General features: G+C 37.4%; 4 protein-coding genes across 4 annotated transcripts; 2 read left to right on the forward strand and 2 right to left on the reverse strand.

Moving 5' to 3' along the window:
• The first annotated feature begins 133 nt into the window (after positions 1-133).
• Positions 134-3,720, forward strand: LOC116294214 (kinetochore protein Spc24-like). Its single transcript, XM_031701770.1, has 2 exons — positions 134-509; positions 1,755-3,720. Exons 1-2 carry the CDS (start codon positions 176-178, stop codon positions 1,997-1,999), a joined length of 579 nt encoding a protein of 192 aa, XP_031557630.1. The 5' UTR covers positions 134-175; the 3' UTR covers positions 2,000-3,720.
• A 673-nt stretch (positions 3,721-4,393) lies between these two features.
• Positions 4,394-7,010, reverse strand: LOC116294196 (uncharacterized). The gene is made up of 2 exons (XM_031701746.1): positions 6,879-7,010; positions 4,394-6,061 (listed from the first exon to the last, which is right to left on the reverse strand). The coding sequence occupies exon 2, from the start codon at positions 5,903-5,905 to the stop codon at positions 4,739-4,741; it is 1,167 nt and encodes a 388-aa protein (XP_031557606.1). The 5' UTR covers positions 5,906-6,061; positions 6,879-7,010; the 3' UTR covers positions 4,394-4,738.
• On the reverse strand, positions 6,778-8,299 carry LOC116294205 (uncharacterized). The gene has a single exon (XM_031701758.2). It carries the CDS (start codon positions 8,097-8,099, stop codon positions 7,128-7,130), a length of 972 nt encoding a protein of 323 aa, XP_031557618.1. The 5' UTR covers positions 8,100-8,299; the 3' UTR covers positions 6,778-7,127.
• Positions 8,300-9,214: 915 nt separating this feature from the next.
• LOC148913609 (uncharacterized) lies at positions 9,215-11,333 on the forward strand. The gene has a single exon (XM_089033683.1). The coding sequence runs from the start codon at positions 9,594-9,596 to the stop codon at positions 10,620-10,622; it is 1,029 nt and encodes a 342-aa protein (XP_088889809.1). The 5' UTR covers positions 9,215-9,593; the 3' UTR covers positions 10,623-11,333.
• Positions 11,334-14,313: the final 2,980 nt, after the last annotated feature.

Genomic DNA, 14,313 nt, shown 5'->3' on the forward strand with positions numbered 1-14,313 from the left:
AAGGACTTGTGGATTAGCAAAAAAAGGAAAATTTCTGCTGATACTGTCAAATGTAGTAGCTATCATTGAAGTTTGGGCTTCCTTTGTGGATGTTATTGCTTAGGACTGGTAACGAATCCGGATAACCGCCATTTTCAAATTTACCTAACTGAACTACAAAACCTTACTAGAGAAAATGTCTTCATCAGAGCATCCTTTAAAACTAACCAATGAAATAATCACTATTTTGGCAAGTAACGATAACAGAGAATCTTTGGAGAAGAGTGATAAGTTTCTGATTGAAAAAGCTCACTTGTGCGAAGAGCAAGGAATAAGCGTACAAGAAGCCATACGCCAGTTGACCAAGGCGGAAAATCAAGCTGCTCGAGATCTAGACGACAACCAGCCTGTCAACACAGCCAGGATTGCTGAACTAAAGCATGAAAATACCGTAACCAGTGAAAGAATTGAGAAGATTGAGCAGGATATTACTTTGTTGGAGAAGGCATGTCAAGACAGTAATCTCAAAGGTGAGTTCAAAACAGTGAGTTTAGTTCTTGAAGCCCTCTTGTGTTCTAGAGTTAAAAACCGATTTTACAAAACGTTTAACGTAGATAATATTGGCCCTCATGAAGGATTAAATTTATAGAATATGAATTCCTATCTTTCAAGAGCTATAGCTTTATTTGTTTGATTTAATTATGTGATTTAGTTCAATGTGGCCAGTCACCTTATCTGGACCTTAACTAAGCAGCCAAATATATTTTTGGTATCTAGTCACTATGCCTCCTAGCCATTTAGCTCCATACATATAGATATACTGTGTTAATATAAAGCCCTGTCCTTCCCCTCCCCCCAGGACAGGGTGGTGAATGAACATGGTAGCAGCAATGGTTTAACACCTGTAGAAGTGTGATTGCACATGGAGAAAGGAAATTTAACAAGTACAAGATTACAAAATTGGGACACATTAAAATTAAAGGAGGGCTTAAAAGTAAAGGAGAGTCATTTTTACCAGTGGTGTTTAGTGTGAAATGAGGTATAATCTAGCCTGCAAATACAGCCAACTCTCTTTGGCTGCTGTTTTCAGGCGGCTGCAATAAGTCAGATGTATTCACAGGCTAGGTATGAACAAGCTAAAACATGACTGGACTTGTTTTTGGTGATATATCACAGTGGTGAGAAAGAAGATAAGTTTTTAAAGTACATGCATATATGTATGCATCAAGGAAGTAAACATCTTTAGAAATATATTAATTCTGTGTTACTATACTAAAAGGTAGAAAAAAAACACAAGAAATGATGATGCCAATCTAGTTGTTGCACATTGCATCAGGGTGGAATTACCATTCTCGTGCAGTCTAGCTTTCTGATTGGCTCGACTACCCAAAATTGGAATGCATTGTCTTCATTCTACATTTTGATTGGTTCTCTTGTCTAACCAGTCTAAGTTTCCCCCAGTTACAGTAGCTGTACTGTAATCCCACTCCAGAGCTGTCCTGGGAAAGTAGAAGGGATTATATTGATTCATCATTGCATAATCCTATAGTTATTCTCAAAAGTTATTTCTTTCTGAATCTTTGAGCTTTGACGGATGCATCATTAGCTGATTAAAAACCATGAATAATATGACAGTTGTGTGATCAAATCACATTGAGTTTATCTAAGGGAATGAAACACTGTACAGTAGTTGCTCAGAAAGCTCTTGCTAGTCATTCCTATTGTAAACGCTAAGTTTCTCAAATTAAAGTTATTTTTTTGTTGCTTAATCTAAGGTGAGAAGTTAAAAGAGAAAAAAGCTGAAGCTGTTAACAAGAAAATAGAAGTGCTTCCGAAAACTAAATACTATTTCAGTCTGTTCACAAATATATCACACATCCGTTGGGATTACAACTGCAAGCAAGATGAAATCAAAGGGTTTATTGCCAGCTTGAATAATGTGAAACCATTTTGTCTTGATGAAAGACAGAACTCCAAGTATTTTATGGTGAATTACTTGTGGGACCTGATTGATGTCTAAGAAAAAAGTTGACTCGCTGTATATATGAAAATGGTCTAAAATTCTGAGATGTAATGATTATGAATAACAGGACTTAACAAATATCATAATACCCTCAATGGCTAGACATAGATTTTAGATGAGGCATATACTGTGTTTCTAGCATGACTTATTAACATGCCATGACCAGTCAAGAGGACTGGCCTAATATTGTTGGATGGACAAGTGCCAATTGAGCAGTTTTGAATCCCAAATAACCACTGTGTTTCTTGATTACAGACTCATTTGCACAGGGTTAGCCTTGTAACAGTGTCTAAATATTCACAAATACCAACGGTAAAGTTGAGATGAATACACAACTTCGACTTACAATACAAACACTTCAAAACTCAGCAGACCTTTTGACTGGAATATGTGAATATTCTGCACACAATCAAGGCAAACACTGTGTAAATAAGTCTAATTGAGAGAAACACGATATTTTGGATCTTGAAACTGGTCTATTTTTGCTGCATGGCCATTTATTTTTGACATTGAATGATGGTAATAATATATTTAGTTATTTTAAGACTATATGATAAGAAAGGTATATGCTTAATTGAAGGCTTTACCTTTGTACTTAACTGAAGGCTTTACCTTTGTACTTAGTCAAGTGAAAGGCTAAATTTCAAAACACAAGTCAAATATACAACTCTCATACCTTGCTTATTTAACAATTATTTGTCAAAGGTGAAGTGATTATCGGTGAGATATTTACCAAGCCACCAGTCTTCGACTTCATAATGACTGAGCTTAAGGGGAATAATATTGTTTTATAATTTTAGACTTCAATGTCAGAGGAAACTTGAAATTCGGGATAAAAAGAAATTGTTTTAGTACTTTCAATTTGAAAAACTTTGGAAAACCTTATGATCACCACTCCAGCATCACATCGCATCTAGACTTAGCATGGATCGCATGTGACTGTGTGCTGGTTTTTTCATTGGGTTCTTGGGTATCTCTCCCTCCACCAAACCAAACATGATTAATTCCAATTGAATCAGTGAGTCAATTTGCCAGGTATGCCCTGACTTGGATCAGCCTGTCGTTCTTCATGGGTATTGCTATGGTATAAAGTTTTTAATGGGCTATGAGTCAATAACCCACAAGGTTGAAGGTCAAAATATGGGCTATTGACTTATGTAGACCATCCAGAGGGCAAAAGATCTAAATGTTTTAGTCTAAACCTAATAATCAGTTAAAAAATGGATAGATAAGAATTGAAATTAGGTGGAAAATGTGAGTTAGTTGCCCTGTTTTTGGTTTTTAAAACCAGCTCTTTTAGCTTTTAGCTGGAGAGGTCTATCACTAAAAGACCACTAGTAGATTAGCCAATCAGAGTGGAAGAGTTTTGATAGACTATTAGTATTTAGGTTTATCATTATTATATAGTGATCAAGTTAATAATATTATAATATCATTTGTATCATTTATGCTTCACACACAGACCAACATACTGCAATCTATATTTTTTGCTAGTTTTTTAATGAATGCAATTTTAGTCAGACTGGGTTCCCAAATAAAAAAAGCTTTTATATAACTGACGGAATTTTATTTATTTTTTAATTAAGAGTAAACAAATTGCATTCTTGTGAGTTGTTTTGAACATTAATAATTGTGTTGCATGCTGCATCTTGCTTATTGCTTACCAAGCTTAAATATGTATTATATTCAATATATGTAAATAAAGTCAGTGGGGCTAAGATTTGAAAATTATTGTACAGTAAGGATAAATTTTTGGGAGACTAGATTTGTACTCTGTAAACTCTAAGAGTGATGGGTTAAAAGGGTGTATGTATTTGTTGGAGGGAGGAGCCGGGATATAGGGTTGGACCTGGAGAGCTAAGAGATTCAAAATTATAGTGACAAAAGTCGTGATGCTTTACGGTACGGTGCGAATCGAAAACCCGTGGGCACCTAGAAATATTCCAGGAATATTCTATTCTTCTTTGACCAATCAGAATTGACTTTCAAACCACAAGATAACGGAAAGATAACAACCCTTCTGAAGAAACATTCTTGAAATATTTCTAGGTGCCCATGGCTTTTCAATTCGCACTGTAACCTCTCAGGCCTATTCAATGTCCAAGTAGAATGAAAGTATTGTAAACTTGATGCCAGAACATGAGAAAATAATCTGGGTATGGAAGCTTTGGAAATAGAAACATGAAAATTGTCCCACGTTTTTCACATTAATTCGCAAATCAATATTTCTCCCTAGTTTTTCGTTTTCGAAGGCTGAGGTGCCGACTGCTTTATGTCTAGACCTTTCTCTTTTTTGATAACCCATATATTTCTCAGTGCATTGCATCAGGCCGTATAATTTGATTAAGCTAAAATCCTTGGTAAAGCTGGTACTGAAATTGCGAAAAAAAATTAATTTCAAACCACAAGCCGTCCCTCGTTTATTGCTGCCTTGAAATGCGGATAAAATACGTACAAGATAAAAAAGCGTTTTATTGTTCCAGGCTGCTGGGCGTTAACCTAGTAGTTAGCCAGTTCACTTAAAAGTAATAACAAGAAGAAGAAAAAAACCCTCGATTTTCAAAGTTTGTGAAAAACGACTCTTGGATGTGGCAAATAGGCACGTCGAGGAATGTTAGCATTAGTTTTAATTATTAAAATAGACGGAGCTCTTTCTGGAACAAGAGGCCAAGGTCCACTCTTTCAAGTTCTTCCAGAACGCTTTATCCCTTTGGCCAATAGACATGTCATGGAATATTAGCAGTAGTTAATAGCAGAACATGTTCTAGACGGCGCTCTTCGTTGAACAAGAGGCTGGTCCACTTTCAAACTCTCTCTAAAGTCTGACAAAAACATCTCATCTTCGTTGTGACCAATGGACATGCCGTGTATACGTAGACTCTTCTCATCTTTGAAGCAAATCTTAGTCTTATATCCACCTTCATTTACCAACATTTCTTGACAAGGAATGCAATAAAATGGTTGGGTAGAGAAATGATCCTCTCGGTGGTGTCTTGCTTGATACAAGACACTTTGGAATCGTTGAGGACATTTGCGATTCTCGAAGCACGCCAAGGGATAGACTGAATAAAAATGATCCAAATAGTCTTCACGAGTATTGAAATACTTCCCACAAGAACAGTTGCATTTCTTATGGCAATTTTTCATATGGATCTCTTTTTGCTGAGAAGATGAGAATTTCTTATGTGTGCAAAACTGACAGACAATGGCTTCAGATGTAGGAGTTGTTCTTGATGATACCATCTCGTCTTTTTTGTGAATATTTTTCATGTGAGCGCTTCGCTTTTCGTCATTACAGAACACATATTCTTCCTTGCAGAGGGGGCAGTGTGTTTGATTTTCCAGATGTTTTTGAAGTTCGCTCTCGGTATAAAACCTTCCCTCTGTGCATTCAGGATTGTAGCAAAAGAAATTATGAAGTTGATAGAAATGGTCTTCCATCTCTGATTCGGTCAAAAATACCAACTTACATCTGCGACAAACATTCTCTAGTACTTCAAGAATCGATTTCTCTTTACCATTCACCTCACTCACTTGAAGTCGAGGATTTTTGACTTTCAAGATGGCACACACTTCCTCAAATTTCCGATCCTTGTCAGCAACAAGAATCAAGGATGATCCAACATCCAGCTCTTCAAGCCATTTTTCTTTTTCTTTTTTCTCGGTAGCGTATCTTTCCAGTAGGTAGAATGTAATGGCGGCGTCTGAAGCGTATGGACAAGTTGTCAATGTAAAATGCGTTTCGATCCAATCTCTTTCAGGAGGCATAGCTTTTTCTGGTGTATCGCTGCGTAAGAACACATGGATTTTCAGCCTCGTTTCTTTAGCCTCTTGACAAGAAAATTCCAACTCGTCGATGAAGTTCCGACAGCTGCTTTCCCAGATTAAGAAAAATTCCTCCATTGGTGCTGTCTTAAATCGTAATTTAAACTCTTAACTTGCTTCCTCGTTTGATTCTCGATTCACGTTCCAAGGTCCCGTTTCTATTGTTTCGTGGTTTCAAAGGAATGAATTCGCTAGATCCAAAGTATCTTTAATCTGTTAGCATCATCTCGAGAACTAAACAAACAAATCAAGCATTAGGTAGCCTTTGGCGCAGCCAAATGCAAACAATCATCAGCATGTATTTAGAATTCAAATGGAATATTTTGATCTTTTGTCCAAGAAACGTCAAGAAAAGTAGACGTCTTGCTGCTGATGGGTCATAATTAATCAAAACAAACCCTTTCTTTGTTTTAAAAGACCTGGAAAAAAGACGTATAGCTCTTCTTTGTTTGCTTTCATTCGGCCGAATTCTCGACGCAATAATAAAGAAATAGAAAATCATAATCCCAAACAAAACATAATGGAGTCTGTAATAGGATGGTGAACAAAGAGAGTGGTGGTTCAGTTTACATAAGATTCCACTTAATAGTGCGTCAATTGTTTTGGTGTCAGAAAAGTATTTAGAAATCAAGACAGATAAGCTTATTTGTTGCTTATAGACTCTTTAAACAGTCTAAGATGTTGATGAACATAGTATGAAAAGATAGCTGGATTAACGTCATCTAATAGTCAACAAACTTGCACTCAGTGCGCATACTCCAGTGCTGGCAGTACTAAAATTCACGGTAAGACTTGAGATTGCGAGAGAATTTGGCCAAAAAGCAGCATAAATCAGTGGCGGGTCAGGATTTTAGAAATGGGGTTCCAAAATGGCCACCATGCAGAAAACAAATGGCCCGATAGGCTGAGCGTTAAGAAAATGACCGGCTTCACAATGGGAGCTTCAATGAAACCATACAAGCATCCGCTACTTTAATTTTTTTTTTAAATGCGATATAGGTGTCACGTGACGATCATTTGGTAGGATGAACAAATGTTTTGCAAACCTTACCGTGACAGTATCACGTGTAATCGTTTCAGTCACAAGTAATCAATATGATAAGGCGGCGCCCGTTTTAGTCTAGATCTGGCCACGGATTGCACGAAGCCAGCGCTATCCGGTGGATAAATCCTTATCCATTGGACTAGTCGAGACGATGTTATCCAATAAATTTATCCTGAGTGGGTAAATTATCTGTCGGATCGAGCTTTCCATCTTTCGCACAATCGGCCCCTGTGATAGACCATGAGCCAGGGCTAGCTATTCGTTGAAGATGAATTCCTCAGTTCTGTGTTCCATCACCTTTGCGTGGTCTAATAGTTCCGTTTTACTTTTAAGGCAAACAGCTCTTTTATATTGATTGACACAAGCCATGCATACATACGGGAACTGGCACTGGTGATAAGACACGTGATGAATCACCTGTTCAGCTGTCGTGCGAAACCGCTGTGCACAAGCTGGCTCAGCTAAACAAGGCAATGGATAAAGACTATAACGAAAATGAAACGTTGTCTGGTCCACTTCATTACGCTGCTCTAACGAAGAAGCATTGCGATTTGTGTTGAGTTTACGAACATGAACGCTTCTCATGTGTTCGTCTTTCTTCTTAGTGCTGCAAAACACCATTTCCTTTCCAAGTCCGGTCAAACAAATGTCACACTTTCGTTGCTTGGATACGTGATCTTGAAGCTCAGATTTATTCCAAAATCCATTTCCTTTTCTACTTCGATCGCAGGAAGGATTATCACACAAAAGCAAATGATTGAGGCGATCATGGTGCTCTTTTTCTGTACTGTCACGAAAAATGATCAAACACAGAGAACAAACGTGATCAAAACAATCAGTGATGGACGTCATTGTAGAATTGATTGGCACTATCGATGCCACGCTGTTTGTCTTTATCACTGAAATAAGCTCCAGAAATCTTGACTGGTCTTTAGACACAAGATATAGTACAACATTGGGTTTGGTCAAAAACTTGCGATCCGATATTAGAGAAGACATTAACGCGACCCACGCCGCTTCAGTTGCTTCTGTCGCTGAAGGATGTTTTGATATCCATTGCCAGTCATTCAAAAGAAGACTCTCAGGGTTCGATCTGTTGTAAAAGACATGGATTCGAACTGTCTTTTGAGCAGCAGGCGTGACTGTGATTTTATCAGAGCTTCTTAAAAATTTCGATCCTCCGCTTTCCCAATCTATATAAAAATATTTCACAATTTGTCCTGTCATTTCTCAATATCGAGTATCCATCTAGAACTACTTCTGATGAGTTCATATCCACTGTGAAGGCTAAACGTGAAGCCAGGTCGTATGTGTTTGCGCAAGCTGCAAGAAGCTGTTAATGGGTAAATAGTTAAAATCGCGGCCGTAGCCAATCGAAGTTTTTTGGTTTGCTAAATTTAAAGTGACAATGTTCAAGTGCCAATCTTTGGAAAAACGAAAGTTGTCATGTTTTTATAATCGTACTAATTACGTGTTAAAATTTCGCTTCAAAAAGGCGTTCTTTTGTACATGTTTTATATATATATCGGCGTTGACGTTTGAGGCATTTTTAATATTTAAACTCGTACATGCCGTTCATTATAAAATTAGGTTGCTATGGCAATCTAACCATCCTTCTTTTCCATATTAAAAATTCAACCAACAATTGATCATGATTTTATATCCAATCACACATTCGTCAACATTATATCCATTCACATTCCATCCTTCCCATCCATTAACAGCTTTGCACCTATCCCTCAATTTATTACGCCTTTTTTGGCGTTAAATAGAGTCGCTCTGCTTCTCGCAGCTCAAAACATATCAGCTAAGCATGAGTGTTCAATTTTTGATACGTGCATACTCAAATAAAGGGCCCGGTTGTACGCCGGACAAATAGCGCTATCCAACGGATAAATCTTATCCAGTGAATAAATCATGGTTTATTGGATAACAATATCATTTTATCAACTGGATAAGGATTTATCCTTCGGATAGCGCTATCCACCCTTCGTACAAACGGGCCCTGATGTACGATATCATACTGTGCTGTACTGTTGCTGGGTATTGAAACCAAATTTAGGCTGGGTATTGATACCAAATTTAGTTTAAAAACGAATTTGAATTTGTTCTTTTCCTTCTTAATTTTAGCATACTGTTTCATCATCCCATGCATTATTCCTGCTTTGATAATTGTTGCTAAAAATACTCGCTGCGCCGCACACACATGACTGGACTAAGGAATACTGAATAAGAGCGTCACCTGGACAACAGGAAATTCTCGTTCAAAACATTTTGTCGAAGCCACCTGCCATCGACCACACAAGTGTCAATGCAAACATGAAATATTGAATTCAAATACAAAGCGCACTGAAATGTCTCAACGTTAAAAACGATTTATATACTGATCTAAGCTCAGTCATATATAACAAATTTCTGACTGTTTTGAAAAAGAGGATTTAAATTCAGCATTGTTCGAGAAAGAGAAGGAACCGTTTTGAGAAAAGGACTTCTTTAATCGGCTGATATTTTTGTAATCAAGATTGGAATCTTACAAGTTCTTTTGTGATAAAAACGCAAACGGTGTGGCCTATATATCTAATTCAAAACTTGAAGACTACAGTACATTATTGTGTAAAACATTGCAAGTGAATTTCAAAAACTTTGACGATTTAGAGTAGTTTCTACGCCAGAAAACGAGACCCATACAGTAAGGAAAGGAAGACCATCCATTGAGCGATAATGACTTGTTCAAGTTCATGTTCAAGAAAGGTAATTTTCATTGAATGGGAACGCGAATTCATTGATTTTATCAAGGGAATCACGCTATCTCCTTCACTAAGAGGCAACCTCGTTGTTCATATTTTTTATCCACAAGATTTGTCGCCCAGTATTCTACCTAAATACAGGCCATGGCTTTTCAAACATCCTGCACCAACAGACATTTACAGAAAACATGCAGCTTGGAAAATTCTTGAAGACTATGTATTGGAGTATAGATATCCTAATTCTGATTCCAATATAATCAGTCGAACTTCAGTTGGACGTGGTAAGATTCCTAATGGCGTTATGGAAGGAAAAGAAGTACAGTTTTTGGGGTTTATTCTATCGAAATCACTAGAACGCATCCAGAAACTCGTAGAAGCAGTTGCCAGCAGATATGGTATCACTTTTACAGCGATAAATTGTGAATCTTCGATTTCCAATCTTCTTGACCTGGTAGAATACAAGTGTAGTATTTGTAGGATCGGATTTATGGGTAATAGGGAGTTGACCAAGCATGATATGGATTTCCATAGCCTGTTATGCTACAACCCTTACTGCACTCACAGTAGCAAGTTGGCATCATTTTCATCAGAAAAGGAACTACTGCAACATGTTTCGAGTCAACTGAGGTGTACTTTTTGCCCTGGAAAAGTTTTCTGCACGAAGGAAATATTGGACGATCACTTAAGGAAGTCACACAAAAAATGCTCTTGTCCGTGTGGGGAGTATTTTGGAAACAGGGAAAAGTATTTGGACCACTTTTTCTCGTTTTATCCCACACCCAAAAAAATTGCGTTCCGGATACCAATCAAAGAAACAAACTCAAGCAAGAAAAAAAGTGCTAATTTGACACCTAAAAATCAGTATCATCACGAAAAGAAAGCGTGCTGCAGAAACCAGGCAGTTCAAAGTCAAAATTCTCTTGCCAGCCATGATGGTACCATCAGTCGTATGAGTGATGCATCGTCGATATCAATTAAAAGCGCGGATGAAACCCCATTTTAATATATATATATAAGAGTAATGAAAAGGTTGTTTGCATGATGGCGTCTTTGCACTGCCTCTACCAAAATGCTTCGCGAATTTTCTTTTTTATTAGAATTTGTACTCATGAGAATAGTAAGAGAATTAATAGGTGCAAGGGATTCTGGAAGTAGTAGTAAATTACGATATATTGCAAGTGACCTATTAACGGAGGTACTTCAGTAGATCTAAATATGGTTTTCAACATTTTATTTTGCGCATCCATTGCTCAGTGTTCCAAATTAAAAATGCAACTCGTTTGCTTGCATATTGTCCACGTCATTCACGGCGGTACAAGAAGTGAGGGCAAGCGTCTCGAGCATTCTTGAGATGCTGTCTTCTTACGTACGAAGTCTGATTTACGCATTTGTTGCATGCTGCGTCGAATGTGAATGGATAATGGCAATCGAAGCATAGGACACAAACAAAATAGGGATAAAATAGGCTAAGATGCTATAAATGATGCTTGACTGTATGGTAAACTGGGAAACACATCACATATCAATGTATAGCTGTAATCGTTTAAGTTAATTCTTACGGAATCGTAAGATAAAAACGTTATGAAAGATGCTAAAGGCCTACGTACTCTAAAAGTCACTTGCAAACTCGTCTTCTTTGCGCGCAAATCGTCTAGTTTGCAGGCCAGTGCAAATGCGTTAACTCCACTCCAAATATACACATGGTCGCTGGGAGAAGGGGGGGGGGGGGGCTATTTTAGATGTAGCTCTATAGAAGCAGGTTGGAATGCGTAGACCTTGTCATTTTTAGTCTCTGTTATGTTTGAAAGATTTGCATCAGGTTGCGCTGGTATATTGAAGTCGATTCCTGAGGCCTGATTCTAGATTCTAGGCCGAGTTATCAACAAATACGTTTGTCCCAAACCTGTTTTGTTCAGAACGTCGCTCTCTCCTCGGCTTCCAAATTCCATCTGATTTAGAAATGAAGCTAGTAACAGCTCTAGAACGATCCTTTAATTTGCCAGGCAGATGTAGGTGCGTTGACTTATAAAGTGTCCTAAATGCATTGCTGGCGTTCTAGTGTGTTTTGGGGCTTCGGTTAAGAGTGGATTGCCCCCAAAAATCAAGCAATGTTAGACACCCATGGCCAAAACTGGAATGACAATGATCAGCAATTCATTTCTTTTCGATTCATTCTTGACTGATACACTATTATTCAGTTTTCAATATTCAAGCAGTTTTCAGTATTCAACGTTTTTAATTTGAAATAGCTGTATATCATTTTTTATTATACAGTCAGTGCACTTGGCAGAAAATTGCAAGCAAACTCAATTAATAAAAGGTGCTAATGAAGAAGGAGCACTTAAAGCAGCAGGTTGTCATTTGCATGCATTGTCATCTGCTCGGTTAGTTAAATATTTTTTTTGTCAATTATTAATATAGTAAATGTATCGATCAGCCTCCTCTCCTCTTACTCCAAAAATTCAACTCCACCACGCTTAAAAATCAATTTCGCGACGGTAAAAATAAAATCGCTCTTTGAAGTAAGCGTATCTTAAAAGTTGGAAAGATCATAAGTTAATAAAGGGAAAGTACTACATCTGTAAATAAACACTTCAAAATTTACGTGTTTTGGCAACATGCATCCCTGTAGGACTAGTGCATTAGATAAAGAGAACAATGTCGAAATTTTAGGTATCCATGGAAACATGTCTGTAACTGCAGCCTTATCCTTCCTTTGTTCATAATCCATATATGGTATTGGATATTTTTTGCGCGAAACTCAAAATGGCGGACGTGTGGAGGAAAGCTGCTCAGCTCCTTTCTTATAAATCAAAAGGTGAAGATCAGTTGCCTTATTCTGAAAATGAGGATAACATGCAGGTAAATACACTGATTCATGGGCTTTTTTTCTCGTTTGGCAATATTACTTTTATATTAGGACAAAGCTATCATGAAAGCTGAGCTATGTGCTGAGCTCTGTACTCATGAGTACATGTTTTTTCTGCCTCTTTCTCAGTATATAAACGATCATGGTATTTTATCGGTCGCAGGTCTGCCAGGGATTGGTCTAACAAAAGCTTTTTATTATTTGAAATACATCTTAATTTCTTAATTTTGATTGATCCAACTTTGGGCTAAAAGTTAAAAATTTCCAATGGCTTTGCAGTGGACATAAATTCTGTTTGTGGACTTGAAGCATCACACTGGATTTTCTGCCTTTCCAGAGCATATAGACTGGCCTTAATTAATGACTAAATTACTAAGGCCCTGTTTACAGGAGAGCACGATTCTAGAACTAGGATCTTCTTCGCAGGCGAGTTAACCTACTGGCTATTCATTTATTGCTTTTTGTTTACGTGCACATCTACCTGCAGTAGGATCTTCCTGTCTCGCAGATAGAAAGATCCTAGCACCAGGGATAAAGTTGACACACCTTGCTCTCTATGTAAACTGAACACATGGATGGTTGATTCTCCCGCAAGGAAGATCCTAGATCTAGGGGGGGTGGGGGGATTCTTTAAAGGGGCACTTGGATGAAAATCGATGAAAATTGAAAATGACTTGAAACTTGGTTAAACTTATCTATATAGCCAAGCAACATATTTTCTTCACAGTAAAAAGTGGGGGTAAAAATGAACAATTTTATTCAGCATCTACATTGTGAGTAAATGACGTCATTTACTCAACCCTATTGTTATTTCTGGTTTTGAACCAAAATATCTCAATAGCAAGTGGCTCCCAGACTAAAATTTTCACTAATTATGTTTACATTGTCATAATTAAGTCATATTATCCTCAAATACTTCAGTTATTTGGACTTTCAAAAATTGGGGTGTTTTCATCCAAGTGCCCAATTTAAGCACAGTTTTTTTATTCCCTTGTCTTAAATATATCTCTTTACCTTGGGTGCACTGTTTTCCAATTTCAGAGAGACCGCATGTAATTTAGGTCTATTAGGCCTAATTTTAGGAATAATTGTCACAAAATTAAGTCTGACAAATCTATAGGGGAAAGACTTATTTAAGCATCTGAGCCCCTTACACTCTTGCAATATAATATGATGCCCTCCTACCCCCCCCCCCCCCAAAAACAGCTGCACATTACCAGTCTTCAGCCCTCTTCTCCACTGCAATGGCCTGACAAGGTTGGTTAATATTGCAAAAAGTCCATTTTCCTTGCAAAAACTAAAATTGATCTAGTCTAAGCTTTGTTGTCTTAATTAATGTTTTGATCAGCTGGGGAGACCTAGGTCTTAGTTCCTGAAATAAAGTGTTTTTATTGTTTCGTCTTTCAGGGTCATGAAGCAGCAGGAAACAGAACTTTTTGAGGGTGTGAGGTAAGGTGCACAAGTATAAAATATTAGTTTATCTTATGTTAGAATAAAAGGTAAATGAAAGAATTAAAGTAGGATATGATAAAAGAGAAAATTTCTAAATCAATATGGTGGTGGGTGAAAGCTTTTAAATGTGTTTATGCAGAAATATATAGTCTCTGTTATATAGCAGTCCAATTTTAGTCTTATTCCAGTCCACTACAGTCCACTTCCCTTCCAGTGAACCATGATAGGGACTCTGTTCCTGCCTTTAAATCTGCACTCAAAATTTTCCTGTTTAACAGAAGTATGCAAGCTAGTATATTTTTTATTTACTTATCATATAACCTGCTGCCTATTTGCTCCTCTTGTGAAAAGCATTGATACTCTTGTTTTAGGG

Source organism: Actinia tenebrosa, unplaced genomic scaffold (genome assembly GCF_029948245.1).
Source record: "Actinia tenebrosa isolate PJP-AT-01 unplaced genomic scaffold, QUT_ActTen_1.0 PGA_scaffold0__85_contigs__length_37466705, whole genome shotgun sequence".
Lineage (NCBI taxonomy): Eukaryota > Metazoa > Cnidaria > Anthozoa > Actiniaria > Actiniidae > Actinia > Actinia tenebrosa.